The sequence below is a fragment of the Canis lupus genome, chromosome 1, assembly GCF_003254725.2.
Source record: "Canis lupus dingo isolate Sandy chromosome 1, ASM325472v2, whole genome shotgun sequence".
NCBI lineage: Eukaryota > Metazoa > Chordata > Mammalia > Carnivora > Canidae > Canis > Canis lupus.
In genome coordinates, this window is record NC_064243.1 from 97,883,620 (window position 1) to 97,899,927 (window position 16,308).

The 16,308-nt window shown below is 56.2% G+C and overlaps 1 protein-coding gene across 1 annotated transcript; it reads left to right on the forward strand.

The window, feature by feature from the left end:
• The first annotated feature begins 403 nt into the window (after window positions 1-403).
• On the forward strand, window positions 404-6,264 carry LOC112644880 (NUT family member 2G-like). The gene is made up of 6 exons (XM_049092565.1): window positions 404-2,350; window positions 3,250-3,378; window positions 3,749-3,888; window positions 4,311-4,591; window positions 5,078-5,194; window positions 5,438-6,264. Exons 1-6 carry the CDS (start codon window positions 1,266-1,268, stop codon window positions 6,167-6,169), a joined length of 2,484 nt encoding a protein of 827 aa, XP_048948522.1. The 5' UTR covers window positions 404-1,265; the 3' UTR covers window positions 6,170-6,264.
• The last annotated feature ends 10,044 nt before the right edge of the window (window positions 6,265-16,308 follow it).

Sequence of the window (16,308 nt, forward strand, 5' to 3'; positions counted from 1 at the left end):
ATAATGCTGCATGAGACACAGTTGTGGAAATAGCTGATGCCCTGTTTATCTAAAATTCCAATTCAACTGAGTGTCCATTATTTTTATTTGCTAAATCTGGCCGCCCTATTCTACAGGGTCCTCTGAATTGTAAAGGATGGGAGCGCTGCTGCTTCTACGATCTAACCTCCAGGAATACGGACAAGAGCCGCAGTGGCAGAACAAAGACAATCACTGTGCATATGAAACATATTTGGGAACCTGTATCAACGTTTAACCAGAGAGAAATATGCTTTCAGGTGTCAAAAAAGCAGAAATAGTTGCATTTACTTTTAGCCACATCCTACATGTCTCTCAAGATTTAAAGGACCAGGTGACACTGGTTTCCTGGGAGAAAGGGGCTGCGTTGCCAGGAGGAAGAGGCGGGAGGAAGAGGCGTCACAGTCCTTCCACGATGTACAGTTTGACTTTGAACCAAACAAAGGTATTGGGTATTGCTGGCTTGAAATTTTACACTAAAATAATTAAAGAGGTTAAAAATCAGTATCTGACAACAGCATCATAAGCCGGGGAACAGAACCTAGTGATGTGGGATCTCCTGTGTGTAGGCTGTGCATCCCCTTAAGAGACGGGCCTTCCCGCCCAGGGCCTCACAGGGAGGCTGGCTGGTCCCACTGCAGCCGCACAGCCCCTGACACCTCAGGGCGGTGGGCACACGGCCCGGGGCTGGAGGCCGACCTGCAGCTACACCTGCGGTACCTGCTGACACAGGCTGATTTGACACCCTCGGGTCCCCGTGGCCTTCGTAATCAGGGTCTGTGTTCCAAACTGGGTTCAGACGGTCCAGCCCCTGTTGACGTAAGTCAGGAGCCAGGTAGGAAGCGGAGTGGCCGCAGGGACTCCAGCCTGGGTTCATGGACGCCGACTGGGAGCAGGGAGGGCACCGAGGCACACGTGGTGCTGTGAATGTGGAGCACAGCCTTCCCGTCGCCCGGGAAGGCCCACCCCCGGCAGGGTGCCCCGGTATCATTTGAAAAGAACTCAGGGTTCTTGCCTACCTGCCAGAGCCTGGCTCCGGAATGTCTCCCCACCCCCACCCGGGGCCTGGCCCTCGGCCCCTCCCCCGGGCAGAATGTCCTGAGTCCTACATTCTACCCGTTTAAATTCAAACTTTTCACTCCTCAACCTGCATCCTGAGCGTCTGCTGCAGCAGGTCACAGGGTGGGTCCTGCACGGGACTCCTCTGACTGTGGAGGCTGCCCTGCGGCAGCAGCCCTGCTGGGGGGATGGCGACAGGAGGAGGTAAGGCTGTAGGCGGGTGGATGGGGCAGATCTGGGCGGGCCTCAAATCCCTGGGATCCAACTGTGACGCTGGACCGGGCTGTGGGTGGGGTGAGGTGGAGGAAGGGGAGCTTGCTGGGCTGCGGGGGTCAGAGTCAGGGTCCCCGAGGCTGCCTCTCGTGGGCAGGCCGGAGCCCGGAAAGCTGTGGTCTTCTCTCCCAGGGGGCAGGGGAAAGGGGCTGCACATCCTCCCTATAGAGTCCCCACGTGGGAGGGTCCCTGCTCTGCCCCCGGGGACCCAGGGGCCCAGGGGCCCTCGGAGCCGGCTGCCACTCCCTGACTCCATCGCCCTTTCCTTCTGTCCACAGCGTTTCCAGTGCTGCGGCCCCACGTGGCCACGGACATGGGCGCCTTTGCGTCTCCTTTCCCATCCCAGCCGTTTCCCGCACCCCCGTCACGGCATACCCCACCGGTCCTCCTGGGCGCTGCCCCCGCCGCCCCTCCTGAACCTGCCCTTCCCCGCCAGTGGCCCCCTGGAGCTGCCATCCTTCCCCAGCATCCCGCTGGTGGCAGGAGACGCTGGCCACGGCCCTGGGGGCCCCGGGACCTGCAACGTCATTGTGCAGGTCGGGTCAGAGCAGGGGTCATTGGAGCCCCTCCAGACTCAGAACATCGTCCTGACCCAGGCCCCCCCCACCTGGAACTCGGCGGGGACACTCTGTGGGGGCGCTGCGTGTCCCACACCCGTGTTCCTGGCGGCCTCTGTGATGGTACCCGGCGTACCCGCCTCGGCCTTTGGGGGCTCCCAGGTCGGCCAGGGAATCTCAGCGCCAGGCCCTCTGGCTGCGGCTCTGCCACCAGCGGCCCCGCTAAGCGCCCTGGAGCACTTCGTAAACACCGGGCCGCCGCCCCCCGGGGCTGGCAGGGAGGGCAGCGGAGCCAGCAACCCGAGCACTGCGTCGTCGCCCAAGGACTCCTGTAACCCCAGGAGCGTTTATGAGAACTTCAGGCGCTGGCAGCGCTTCAAGTCCCTGGCCCGCAGGCACCTGCCACAGAGCCCCGACGCCGAAGCTCTGTCCTGCTTTCTCATGTGAGTACCTGGGGCCCGTGGCATCCCCCCCACCCGGGGGACCTGGGACAATGCGTGGCGGGCAAGGCGTGAGGGGGGGCCACTCCGGGGAGGCACCTCTGGTCCGGTGACCATCTCAGCGGACCCCCAACCCCGGGGAGCCTAGCCCACTTGACCTTGACCTTCCATGGGCCTCATGGTGCCATTGGCTGGGGCCTCGGGGGCCAGAGGGCCCCACAAGAGAGGAGGACCCCCAACCCCCGGGGAGCCTAGCCCACTTGACCTTGACCTTCCATGGGCCTCATGGTGCCATTGGCTGGGGCCTCGGGGGCAGAAGGGCCCCACAAGAGAGGAGGGCCTCTGTAGTCCTGTCTCCTGGGAACACAGGATGGGGCCTCTCATGTGGAGGGGATGGCCCATCAGGTGGTATCGGCCACCAGGCCCTGCAGAGGCCACATGCAGCCCCATCCTCGATGTCCCAGAGGATGGCAGTAGGAAGGGGAGGCCCAGGCTTGGGAGGGGTCAGGGCGTGGGCTCCCTCCTCAGGGACTGGCACCGGCCTGCCTGCCTCTCTGTGGCCTCTGGGTCCCTCCTGAACTCAGGGGGACGGCCCTTCCCTCTGAGGACGGGGCTCCTGTTCTGGCCCAGGAATGTCAGGACTGTTGTTGTGAAAGGCAGAGGCCAGGAGGAACGAGCCCCGAGCCCCGAGCCCAGCCCGGCATCCCTGCCGAGGGGGCCAGGGGATGGTCAGCTGTGCTCCCGGGCAGGGGTGGGGGCGGGGCCGGCCAGGACGGCTGGCTGCTTCGTGCAGTCACCTGCCAGCTCTGGGCCACGTGGGTGGGGGTGCGCTCTGCTGTCCTGGGGGCGGGGCCTGGATCCATGGAGCCCTGAGCCCTGAGCCCTGACCCCATGGCTTGCAGCCCGGTGCTGCGGACCCTGGCCCGCCTGAAGCCCACGATGACGCTGGAGGAGGGCGTGTGGTGGGCCGTGCAGGAGTGGCAGAGCAAAAGCAACTTCGACCGGCTTATCTACTACGAGATGGCGGGAAAGTGAGTCAGGGTCCCCTGCCCAGGGCTGGGGGGGAGTCCAGGCCCAGGCCAGGGTCAAGGGGTGCCGGAGCTCGGCCCAGTGGGGCCCCCTCACCTCCCTTCCTGGATCCCACCCTCCCCTGCTCTTGACTCACCCCTGCTTCCACCAGCTGGCCTGGGAATGGGGGGTGACCCCAAGTTCCCCATGGTCGGACTCCCTGCGAGGGAGCGTGGGGGAGGGGCTGCACATCCAGCTGACTGCCTCCTTGGGGGCCGGGGTCACGGCCTCCCCTCCAGGCCCCGCCTCTCCTGGTCCCTCCACCTGCTGCCAACTTAGGGGGCTCCCCGGGGGGCCCCCCCCCTCAGTGTGGCTGGGCCTCCTCACCCCCAGGTTCATGGAGTTTGAGGCGGAGGAGGAGATGCAGATTCAGAAGTTGCAGTGGGTGAAGGTGGCCCAGGGCCTGCCTCCTTCAGCCCCCCTGAAGCCTGAACTGCGGGGGCCCCCGGCCCGAGGGACGGCCCCACAGCCAGGTACGGACCCACATTCCCATGGGAGCTGTGGCCACAACAGGGTCTGGGGCAGCCGCTGTCCCCCAGGCCTGTCTTCTCCCTCACGTGGACGTGGCCACAGAGAGCCTGGAGTCTCAGTGCCCGGTGTCAGGACGGGTCCCAACCTGGAGAACTTCTCCTGTCCCCCCTCCCGTAGGGGGCCCTCCAACAAGTCTGCCTGGGACGTGGGCTGCGTGGGGAGACCCTTGGAGCATTGGGGGTTCACATCCGCTCCCCCTATGGCTCTCAGATGCTCCCCCCTCCGGTCCCCCGTCCCATGGGGGCTGTGGTCTCAGGAGGTCCCGCCCCCCCCACTTACCTCTGAGCCCCCCCCCCCCCCGCCGCCCTCCCAAGGCGCTGCTGGAGCCCCTCACGCCCCCTTCCTCCATCCTGCTCTGTCTCAGCGTGCATTCCCAGGAAGGCGGGTTCCAGGGCCAAGCCATCCCGCCGGCAGCCACACAGACCCCGGCGGCCCCGAGACAACAAGGCGCCCAAGGAGATCCCCCCTGAGGCCGTGAGAGAGTACATGGACATCATGGACGGGCTGCTGGGGCCTGCCCTCTCTGCCCCGGGGGGCCCAGTGGCTGAACGGGGAGAGGACGGAAAGGAGCCACAGTGGGACGGGGACCCGGGTCTCCTGAGCTACATTGACCAGCTGTGTTCCCAGGAAGACTTCATCACCAAGGTGGGTTGGCCGCAGCCTGCTGTCTAGAAGGTTCCCGGATTGGCCTCCAACACGGGGATCGGGGCTGCGCCCAGACCTCTGGCACAAAGCTCCGTTCCGTGTTCCTGAGCTGCGTGTGTGCTTGTCTGTGTGCCTGTGCATGCGTGTGTATGCCTGTGTGTGTCCATGCAGGCATGTGTGTATACTGTGTGTTTGCATGCATGTGTGTTCGTGCACGTATGCCTATGTGTGCATACGTGTGTGTACCTGTGTGCATGCAGGTGGGCGTGCAGGTGTGTGGGTATGTGCTTGTGTGTGTGTGTGCCTTTATGTCTGTGTGCACACCAGTTTGGGGGTGTGTGTGCATGCCCGTATCCACTGACTGTGATGTTAAATCATCCGGCCTTTGGAGAAGAATGGGGGGATCCGCACCTTCCAGGGTTCCTGCAGCACATCCTGGCCCCAGGGGCTCCTGCCAAGCTTACCCACACCATTCCTCTGTCCCAGGTGGAGGCAGTCATCCACCCTACGTTCCTGGCGGAACTGCTTTCCTCGGAAACTCAGCTGGACCTTCAGGCCCTCGCTGAGAAACTGGAACAGGAGGAAGGATTGAGCCTTGCAGAGGTGAGCCTGGGGAGGGAGGGCACCAGGTGAGCCAGGGGAGGGAGGGGACCAGGTGAGCCACAGGAGGGAGGGGACCAGATGAGCCTGGGGAGAGAGGGGACCAGGTGACTGGGAGGGAGGGGACCAGGAGGATGTCAGGAGAGCCACAGCCCCCAGGGCCCCTCTCCCCCTCCCCCTGATGCCACCATCCCCCCTCCCCCCTCACACCTGTGTGGCCACCTGATATCACCTCCTTCCTTCCAGCTGGTGGAGAAAAGACTGGCGGCCTTGAAGGTGGAGGCTGGCGTGCGGACCCCCCCGCATCACTGCACAGCCGGGTGGGGCTCCGGTCCTGAGTGTGAGGCAGGTGCCCAGCTGGGGGCGGGCGGCGGAGCCTGCGCCCCGGAGACGGCCGGCCAGGAACCCCAGAGGCACAGCCGCGCGCACACGCACCTGTCGAGGCCCAGAGCTTTTGCTGGCTCCCCGCGACGACCAGAGCCCCCTGCGCCGTGGGCCTCCCCTCCCCAGGGTCAGAGGGGCGCCTCCCTTGGCCCCAGCTCCCGGGGAGCCCCCGTTCTCAGGGAGTCCCCTCCCTCCCGGGACCCTGGGGGGCCCGTGGTGGGCTCCAGTGAGGACGAGGAGCTGCCCAGCCTGGCCTTCCTCCTGGCCTTGCAGCACAGCCTGCTGCCCTGGGAGTTCTCCCAGAGTCCCACGCCCGACCGCCACCTCCCCAGCCCCGCACGGCGGAGGACCCCGTCTCCCCAGAGGAGAGGTCTGGGCCCCGCCGCTCCCTTGGCCCCCAAGTCCTGGAAGCGGGCTCTGTGGGGGGGCCCAGACCCTGCAGGGAAGACACCCCTCCCTGGGGCCCACCTCAGGGGCTCTGGGCAGCCGGCCAAGGCCAAGGCCGTGAGGCCGCTTCACCCCTCACAGCCTCCAAAGAGAAGGTGTGACCCCTTTCCGATGGGGAGCAGGAGGAAGCGCCACTGCAGCCAGTAGGGGGGGTGCCCTCTGCCCCTGCCTGGGGCCCCCTGCAGCCTTGAGCGGCCTCCTCACCTGGGCTGGTCCTGCCCAGGGGGGCAGAGAGAAAGGGAGGGAAGGAGGGAGGGAGGGAGGGAGAGGAAAAGGGAGGGAGGGAGGGAGGGACCCGGTGGCAGCCCCCTGGGCACTGTGTGCACATTGGGAATAAAGATGGTTGTTTTGGGAAAGGCTCCACGCTGCCTTCCTGGGGGCGTCCAGGTTGTGCCCGACAGGGGCCCACACACGAAGGAAGGGCCTGAGGGGGCCTTCTGGGGCTTCGGTCACCATTCCACTTCCCCACCAGGGAGGATGAGGCAGAGCCTCCAGCCCGGGAATCCTCAGCTCCTGTGGGGCTCCTGGCGTGGGGGCCTCTGGCCTTCTGGTTGGAGGAGCATCTTCTAGTCCCGGTGCGGGGGTTGCTACAACAGGAGGGACTGTGGGGGATCCTATGGTCCCCAAGAGGACGGACACGGGGATGGATGAGGGAGGCTTGGGGGGGGGGGGTGGCGCTGCCCCGCTGTGCATGCAGGAATGACTGCCCTGGGGTGGACACCAGGGCCCTGGCGGGATTTCTGGGCCACACCATCTCCTCCGGCCACGTGAGGGGCCCATCATGCTGTGGTGGCAGTGCAAGGGGACTGGCCAGGGTCCCTGGGTCTTCAAGGACACTCCTGGGTACTGCTCCCCCTTCCTGGGGGCCCCCTGCATGAACAGATGAGGACACACACTTGTATTCACGCGGGAAGCAGTTCCTACTGACAGCCCGTGACCCACACGCAGGAGCACAGCCCACCTGGAGGGCGGTGGGGCCAGGCGTCCACAGCTCCAGGGCCGGTGGGGGCTGGGACCCAGGCTGAGAGGCCCTCCTCATGGCCCCCCCGGTATACCCCGCTGGCACAGACCCCCCCACATACATCAGAGAGGGCTTCTGCTTAGCTGGTGACAGTGAGCTGAGCAGAGACTGGGAGACAAAAGACCCCAGGAGGAGATCCCACTGCCCCACTACTGCCCTGCTCTCCTGTCCCCCATCTGCTCACCACCCTCACCGGGTGCTCTAGCTCCCTCCGTCCCCTGCCCTCCCCCAGATGCTCTGGTCCCAGGAGTGAGCACCCTGGCCCTCAGCCTGCTTCCCTCCTGGCCGATGCCTCCCGTCCAGGGTCTGGGTCCTGGGGCCTGTGTGGGGTTGAGCGTGGCCCCTGACCGCTCACCACACACAGATGTGCTGGCCCTGCAGCAGGATGGGCCGAAGGCCTTCCAGGTCCTAGGGACACTTGGCTCTCTGCCTGCCCTCCTCCCCACCCCCAGCCAAGAGCTCGGTGAACATAGGGACTCGTGCGGGGCCTTGTCCTGCTCCACAGGATCCGCAGGCCGCCCCCAGGGGCTCCCCCACGTCCTTCCCTTCCTGTCCAGGCAGGCAGTGCTGGCAAGGCCCCCACCCTCCTGTCCCCCCAAAGGGGAAGTTTCCTCTGGGCCTCACTCCCCGCTGCTGCTCTTCCCCATCCAGCTGGGTCTCCAGAGAGAGGACTGGGCTCAGGCGCCCAGCAGATGCACACCATGTGGGGGGCTGGTCGGAGGTGCCCCCTGTGCGTGTCACCCCACTCTGTCCCCGCCCACAGCGTGCACACAACAGGTGCTGGATCCTAATGCTGTGGGGGAAGACCTGCCTGATTTCTTTAGGAAATAGGAGATCGACCCAGGTGCTGGATGTGACTCCAGGAGTCCCAAGGGCCCTTCCCTCTGGGATGCCTCGTGTGCACGCCTGGGCCCTTGGTGCTCCTTTCAGTAGCATGTCCTGGGATTGGGCTGTGCCGTCTCAGGGCTCATCGTCCCATCCTCCCCGAGTCTCTGAAGCTCAGATTCCTCCCTCATTCCATGGTCTGTCCTTTGGAATGTACTTTGTCTTGGTTCATTCTGAAGGTCACGTTTCAGGGACATGTGCTGTGGGGGAGCGTACAAACCATATGGGCATTAAGTGTTGTTCCCCAACCACACACACCAACTACAGAGGCTCCCCTGTCTGTAGGGCTCCTAACTGATTCTTGCAGGGGGTCATCACCGTCAGCCAATCCCGTCCTGTTGCACAGTCTGCGAGCAGGACCCAAGCAGATGCTGGTTCTCTCGTGCTCCTTCCTAATGAAGAGAAAGAGAGCCCCTGAGGCACTAATCCCACAGCCCCCTGCCAATGCTGCCCTGTGGAGGCCCCAGATCCAGCTGCTGGACACTGACCTCCCCACTCCGTGATGCGTTTGCATCTCCTCCCCATGAATCTAGGGGATCCAACCAGGGTCCACAGTCACCGTCGGCCTGCATCACGCTCATGTGTTATTTTCTCTTTAATGAAAATGGGTAAAGTCATCTAAATGTTTCAACCTTATAGAAAAATGTGTAAATGCAATAGGAAGCAGTATAGACAATCCATAGACATAAGCAATGTTAACATCTATTTTGAACCCAGTCAATTATAATATAAAAGCTGTATTAAGACATCTGCATGTAATACCATTCACTGGTTTAAAGTGTACGGTTTATGGCTTTTAGCCTCTTTATAGAGTTTTTACCATTGCCACTATAAATTTTAGAACTTATCAGCTACAAAAGAAATCTCATCCCCTGTCACAGTCACTCTGTCTCCCCCATCTGGGCCTCAGCCCTATGCAATGGCTCATCCCCCTCTGTCTCCGCAGACCCACGTACCCTGCGCTTCCATATGAGTGGAGTCATACAACATGTGGCCTTTCATATCTCTTCACATTTCATTTAGGACAGTGATTCCAAGGGGTGCCATGTGCTTTCACACATTCCCAATACTATCCCATCATGTGGAGATGCTACTCTTTGTCAAACCCATTCATTGGCTGACTTGCTTAGGTCATTTCTACCACTTGGCTAATATGAAAATCCTGCTGCGAATGTGTGTGTGCAAGTGTTTGCGGGGATGCACATTTCATTTCTCTCTCTCTTTTTTAAAGATTTTATGTATTTATTCATGAGAGACACAGAGAGAGAGGCAGAGACACAGGCAGAGGGAGAAGCAGGCTCCATACAGGAGGCCTGATGTAGGACTCAATCCCGGGACTCTAGGATCACGACTTAGGCCAAAGGCAAACACTCAACCACTGAGCCACCCAGGCATCCCACAGGTTTCATTTCTCGTGGTGACGCACCTGGAAGTGGAAAAGGCTGTGTCATGTGGCATCTGTATATTCAGCCTTTTTAAGAACTGTCGGACTATTTCCAAAGTGGCTGTACCATTTTAAATGTCTCCATCGGCAGTGGAGAAGGATTCCACTTTCTTTCCACTTCTAGACAATGCTTGCTATCATCTGGGGTTTTTTTTTTTTTAAGATATTTTTATTTATTTGAGAGACTGAAAGAGAGAGAGAGCACACACAGGAGGAAGGGTGGGGGGAGAGGGAGAATCTCAAGCAGCCTCCACATTGAGCCCAAACCAAGATCCCTGGACCCTGAGATCATGACCTGAGCCAAAACCAAGAGTTGGACACCTAGCCAGCTGAGCCACCCAGGCGACCTCCCCGCCATCATCTGTTTTCCTGGCAACTGTTATCTTTGTGGTTCTGAAGCCATCTTCATGGCATCTCAGTGTGGTTTTGGATTGCATTTCCCTGATGTGGAGCATCTTTTCAGATGCTTATGGGCCTTTCTGTAACTGGTTTGGAGCAATGTGCATTCATCCATTGCCCATTCATTAATTTGTCCTGTATTATCGAATTGTAAGAGTTCCTTATATATTCTAGATAAAGTCTTTTTTAGAGAGATAATTGCAAAAATATTCCCCCCTTCTGTGGGCTGCCCATTACTTTGTGAATAGAGTCCCTCATAGTAAGAGAGCATTTAATTTTAATGAAGTCCAATGTATGTATTTTTTTTCTTCTGTTGTTTGTGCTTTTGGCATCAGATCTTGAGAATTTTTTCCAATTGTGAAACTCTCCACACGTTAAGCACGGATTCTCACCGCCTCCCCCTCCCCCAGGCTTCAGCCCCCACCTTTCCGCTTTCTGTCTCTATGGTTCAGACTACCACAGATACTTGTGTGAGTGCAATCATAGGGTAGTTTTCCTTTGTCCAGATGTGCTGGTGAGACAGGTATGTGATAGATACTCTCATGCCACAAGGAAGAAATGGGAAGAAGGGAGGGGGTGAGGGGCCCCAAGCAGGTCCAAGCTCAGCTCTGCAAATCCCATTAGACCTTAATGTGTGAGTGTAACCCTCTGGGTGCAAAGCTTTTACTCCAGGACCAGGGAGGCAGGAATATGGTGGCAGCAGCCGCAGGCCCTCAGCTTGTGGGATGCTGCTCACCCTGCAGCTCTGGGACGGGGGCAGTCTCGTCCTTGGAAACTGAGGTCCCCAGGCCTGGGTCCTGTGGGCCCGTGCTGAGATTTGCTGTCCTGATGATTTCTGTACTGCCTTCGGGTCCTTTTTCCCTTTGCTCTAAGGGAAGCACAAGTTCATGGCCCAGTTGCTCTATTCTCCCGTGTAAAGAGCCCAAGAATCCCGTCAGCCTTCCCTATCCCTGGCACTGTCATTGGCGCTGGCGCTGGCATCTGTGGGGCAACTGATTAAACACATGAGCCACCCCCATTGTCTCTTTGCAATGTGGCCCAGCCACCCCATGAGCAAGCTTTCCTGTCCTCGCCCTGGAGGAGAAGGAGGCCGAGAGCTTTCAAAATCTCCACATTCTGATTACTTTTTGATTAATAATTCTGTCAAAAAGCCCGTGAACCCCTCCACAATCTGCGCAAGATTTGGGCTGTAGGGGTAGGCTCAGAGATTTCAGTAAGGGTTTAAGAGCCTCTGGCTTAGACGGGCAGGAGGCAGCGGTGACCCTGGGTCACCTCCCGTGCAGGGCGTCTACAGGCTGCACCGTAAATAGAACCCCGTCGTGTGCCTGGCCATGGCAGCTGGCAGCTCCTGGCCGTGTGGCCACAGTATGATCATCTGCTCCCCATGAGTTGCTGTGCTCCCCAGAATCAATGGACTCACAATCCGGACATAGATGCTGAGTCTGGAGCCCCCGGTGCCCCGAGAAGCTGTGTCCTGTCATGTGGCCCGGGAAGCACCTCCTTGTCACCGCACCTGTCATGTAAGGCTCCATGTCCTCGGGACCTCACTCATCCTGGGAGGCAAATGGCTGTGACAGCCAGTGCTGTGGGGCCCTGTGAGCCCAGAGCCAACACCAGAGCCTGACGGGTACCACTGAGGGAGACGAGGTGGGCACAAGTGACACGTCTGTCTGTGAGGCTCCAGCTTCCCTAGGTTTCTGCCTCTACTTCCCTGCCCCCTGGGCCCTGCTCTGAAGAGCCCACCTTTCTGCTGTCTTTGCTTCACCAGTGGATCAGAGGGCTTTGCCTGCTTATCTATATCCTCAGGCCAGGTGTTTGAGGCCTGGCTTGCATACACTGGGGAAATCGTACACACAGGAGTCAGGATTGCAGCTTGTGGGCACGGAGCCCCAGGACAGGTGGGGGTGCTGGCCTGGGGGACGGACGCCACAGGCTCAGGACAGGTAAATCCTCCCAGGAGCGACTTCCCAAGGTGCTTTTGGTCCCTGATCCCCACAGAGGTTCTGGCAGGTGCTCCCAGCAAGCCCCAGGCTCTGTGTGCAGGAGACCTGGGGCTCCACCTGCCACCATGGGAAGCAGAGCTGAGGAGACTCACCCTCTCTGAGAGTGGCTGCTCATAACTCCACACTAAGGGGCCTCTTCTCACTTCTGTGCCCTGCATCTGATGTACTGACTCTTCCCTGGGGTTCACCCCTGAAGTTGACTTGCATTCCTGTGTCACATCCAGTGATCCCCACCATCTGCCCCCAGACACTGGAGGGGGTCTCCACACCTGGGAAAAGTGACATCTTGCCTAAGTCACCAGCCCACTGGTGTAGAACCCAAGAAGGCCTTCAAGAGAGAAAGACCAAGGACTTATAAAGATTTTATTTATTTATTTATTACTGAGAGACACAAAGAGAGAGAGAAAGGGAGAGGCAGAGACACAGGCAGAGGGAGAAGCAGGCTCCATGCAGGGAGCCTGATGTGGGACTCGCTCCCAGGACTCCAGGATCATGCCCTGGGCCAACAGCAGGCACTAAACCGCTGAGCCACCCAGGAATCCCCAAAGACCAAGGACTTTAAAGAGACTGGGTTGTTTTAGGAGCATGGGCTGCAAGACGAGATGTATTCCTGCTCTTCTCTGATCCACAAAAAGAACTTCCCCTTCTTTGGAATTGAAAGTTGCAAAGAATGTCAAGAAATAATAGTTTAAGTGGACGACACATTCGTGGAATCAGGGAAGTGACCACCACATACAGGGTGTGCAGAGGAGATACCTCATCCTAGGTGCAGCATGGTGGTGGCTTGATTGAGAGAGAGGCAGGTACTGGGCGACCTTTTGTATATAATACAGATCAAGGTAAACCAAAGGTTACTAAAAGTCTCGTTTTAGGGCAAGCTTGCTTGTTTTGCAAGATGTGCTTCTAGTCAATTGGGGTTAGGATGTCCTTTCTTATGAAATGATGGTGAAAAATAAAAGATGGGCAACCTCATGAGAAATTGCACCTTTATCTGGGTTGGAGGAGTCAGGGGTCATAATGAACATGTTGACTGTTGAAGTGGCAAGAGAGCAGGGTTAAATTGTCCAAGACTGCTTCCCTGTGGACCAGCCTCCCTAAGGTTTCATGGACACTGCCCATAGCCATAGCCAAGGCCCAGGGCTGTCAAAAGTGGTAAGCCCTGCCTGGTGGCTCAGCCATGGGCCTACTGAACATCACAGCTACAACCACAAGCTCAGAATCAGATGCTGACCAGCAAGGGAGAGGCTGGTGTTCCCCTCATTCTGAGTGTTCACTAGATGGGATTGACTGGGCCTGAGTCCTGTGGATCATGGTGCTAGTTCTAATCCCTGCCCACACAGGGCCTAGGATTCTCTGATGAGACACCAGAAAGCACCAGAGCTTGACGGTTTGGCCCCTTTTCTGGGTCCTGGATTCTGGATCCTTGGATCCTGTGTACTAGCCCAGAAAGCAAGGATAATGGAGACCCACAAACTCCCACTCTTCCCCTGATAAACATGTCTCTGGCAGCCTGGAGTTTATATTTTTGGGGCATTCCCTTATGGTTGCTCTAATACAAAAGACTGAGAACTACTATGTAATATTAGTATTTGAAAAGTTTACTCCAATGATATTTGAAGAATGCATTTAAAGTAGCTAAAAGAAACATAACTGCATTTTACTCTACTGTGTCCAAAGTATAAGCTTTAAATAATATAAAAATGACAATAATAAGAAGAAAGCCTCCAAATATTTGAAAATTAAGATGCATACATCTAAATAATTCATGGTTAAAGTAAGGATCTCAAGGAAATTTTAAAAAATACACAGAACTAAATGAAAATGAAAATACAACATATAAAATATGGTAGGATCCAGATAAAACACCACCAAGAGGGAAACAAATGGCACTAAATGCCCATATCAGAAAAGAAGGACGTTCTCAAATTAATAACTTAAGTTTCCACCATAGAAAACTAGAAAAAACTAGCAAAATAAAAACCAACACATGAAGAAGGAAGGAAATAATAATACATTATGATTAAATGGAGTTTATTCTAGGAATGCAAGCCTGGTTCAATATTCTAAAATCATCAATGTAATCCACCATATTAGAAGAAGACCCACATGGTCATAGCAGTTAATGCAGATAAAACATTTGACAAAATTCAATATGCATTTATGGTAAACACTCAGAAAACTAGGAACAGAAGGGCACTACCTCAACCTAGCAAGGGATATCTACAAAAAAAATCCTACAAAAAAAAGATACAGAAGATATCATACTTAATGGTGAAAGAATGGATGTTTTTCTCTTAAATTCAAAAACAAGACCAGGGCATTGTCTCATCTCTCCTTTTCAGCTTAGTACTATAGGTACCAACCAATGTAGTATGGCAAGAAAAAGAAATAAAGACAAACAAATTAAAAGAAAAGAAGTATTACTGTCCATATTCATGGATGACATGACTGTTCACATAGAAAATCCAAAGAAATCTACAAGAAAATGCTTAACAAATGACAATCACTCTATGAAAGTCTTGGGATACAAGATCAACACAGAAACATGAATTGTATTTTCTAATACTAACAATGAACAATTGGAAACCAGAATTAAAAACACAATGCCATGTGCAATAATTCCAAAAAATGAAATATCTGGCTATAAATTTTTTTAAAAAGAGAGAATCTGTATGTTAAAACCAATAACACTCTGATGAAAGGAACCAAACAAGTCCTAAATAAATAGAGATACATCGCATTCATGGATTGGAAGACCATATAGTAAAATGTCTACTTTCCACAGAATTCTTTCATCAATCTAGACAAGTTTATTCCAAGATTTATAGAGGAAAGGTAAATAAACCAGAATAGCTAAAACTGTTTTGAGAAAGCAGAATACAATTGGAGGATTTTAAACCCTGACATAAAGCTATAGTTAAGGCAGTGTGGTGTTGGTGGAGGGATAGGGATGTGGCTCCATGGACAGGACAGAGAAACAGAGACTACAGAAACAGTCACACATAGATACAGTAAACTGGTATTGCAGAAAAATGCAAAAGTGATATGATGGAAAGAGTTACTTTGCGTTACTAGCAAATATCAAAAATAACTCAAAATGGATAAGCAATTTAAATGCAAGACGTAAAACTTTGAACCTTTTACAAGATAAGGTAGGAGAGCATCTTTGGGAACCAGGGCTTGTGGAAGATCTCTTAGACCCTACAGCGAAAGCATCAGCCATAAAAGAAATAAGAAAAAATTGGACTTCATCAAAATGAAAACGTTTCCTGTAGGAAAGGCCGTTAGAGACAAGAAGCCACAGGTCTGGAGAAGCTACCTGCCCTACCAGAATCGGGAAGGGGTTTTCTCTGACCTACTCTTGAGAACATAATAAGGCTACTGGAGGAAACCCTTGTGCAAGTGTGGTACCAGCCCCACCCCCCACCCCCGCCCAGGCTGGGCCCCAGTGCCTTTGACTCCCAGGCTGGTCCACGCAGGCCTCTGGCGGGCCACCAGCTACCAGCTACCATGTGGGCTCTCCAGCAGCTCTTCTGCTAGTATGAGCAAGCTGGGATCCCTGATGTGCTGGTGTCTCCAATTTTCTGGGCCATGGTTTGCCCTGTGACCTCAGTTCTCTGCTGGGTCTAAGAAGAGCTGTTGTTTAGTCTGTTCAATTGTTTTCATATTTTGTGGATTTGGGAGTTCCTTAGACTCCAGACTGGAAACGGAAAGCCTCTAAGCGATTCTTATCGCTTTGTTCTCACTTCTGTAATGTGTCTGGAGTTGACTTGGCACCAAGAGTTGGTGGCCCCACCACGCCAGTGTCCCATCTAGGGGGCAGGGAGTCCCCAGTGGCAGGTCTTCCAAGTGCCTCTGGCCACTGATGCCGCAAGTGCCCCTCCAGGCCCCACTCCCAGGCTCCTGGCTCCTCCACTTGGCCCCTTGCCTCCACACCTGCCTCAGTGTGCCGACTCAGGAGTGGGTGTCTGGGACCCACTCTGGGACAGGTCCATGGGGAGGGTGGGCAGAGTGACAGCACCTGAGGGCAGCCTGCTGGGATTTGAAACAGCAAGGAGCTCCAACTTCCCGACAAACAGAAGTAGGTTTGTGTTCCTGTTGTGCTACTTATCACCCGTGCCACCTCTGAAATGCTACAGAATCCTCTAAGGCTTCACTATCTTTAAAAGGAGACTAAAGCAAGATAATAATCCTGAGCACGAAGCTGGTTGCAGGTGAGGTATGTGTGGGATGAGGTCTGAGTGCCTGCCAGGAGTGGGGAGGGGGGTGCAGGGAAGCATCCAACTCCAGAGCTCAGCCAGCTGCGGCTGCCACGTTTGGCAGGAGAGAAAGTTAGGACCACCGCAGAGGCCAGGGCTCCAGCAGAGCTGCCCAAGCTGCCCCGAGCTTGTGAGAGCAAGAGGACTCACCGGTGTCTGGGGGCCTGAACAGCTCTCTACTTGGGGCCCCAGAAGTGAATTTCCCACCAAGGGAGGGAAAGCTCACCTTCCCCCTTCCAGAGATAGCTGAGCCAGTGCCAGGCACACAGCTGGAC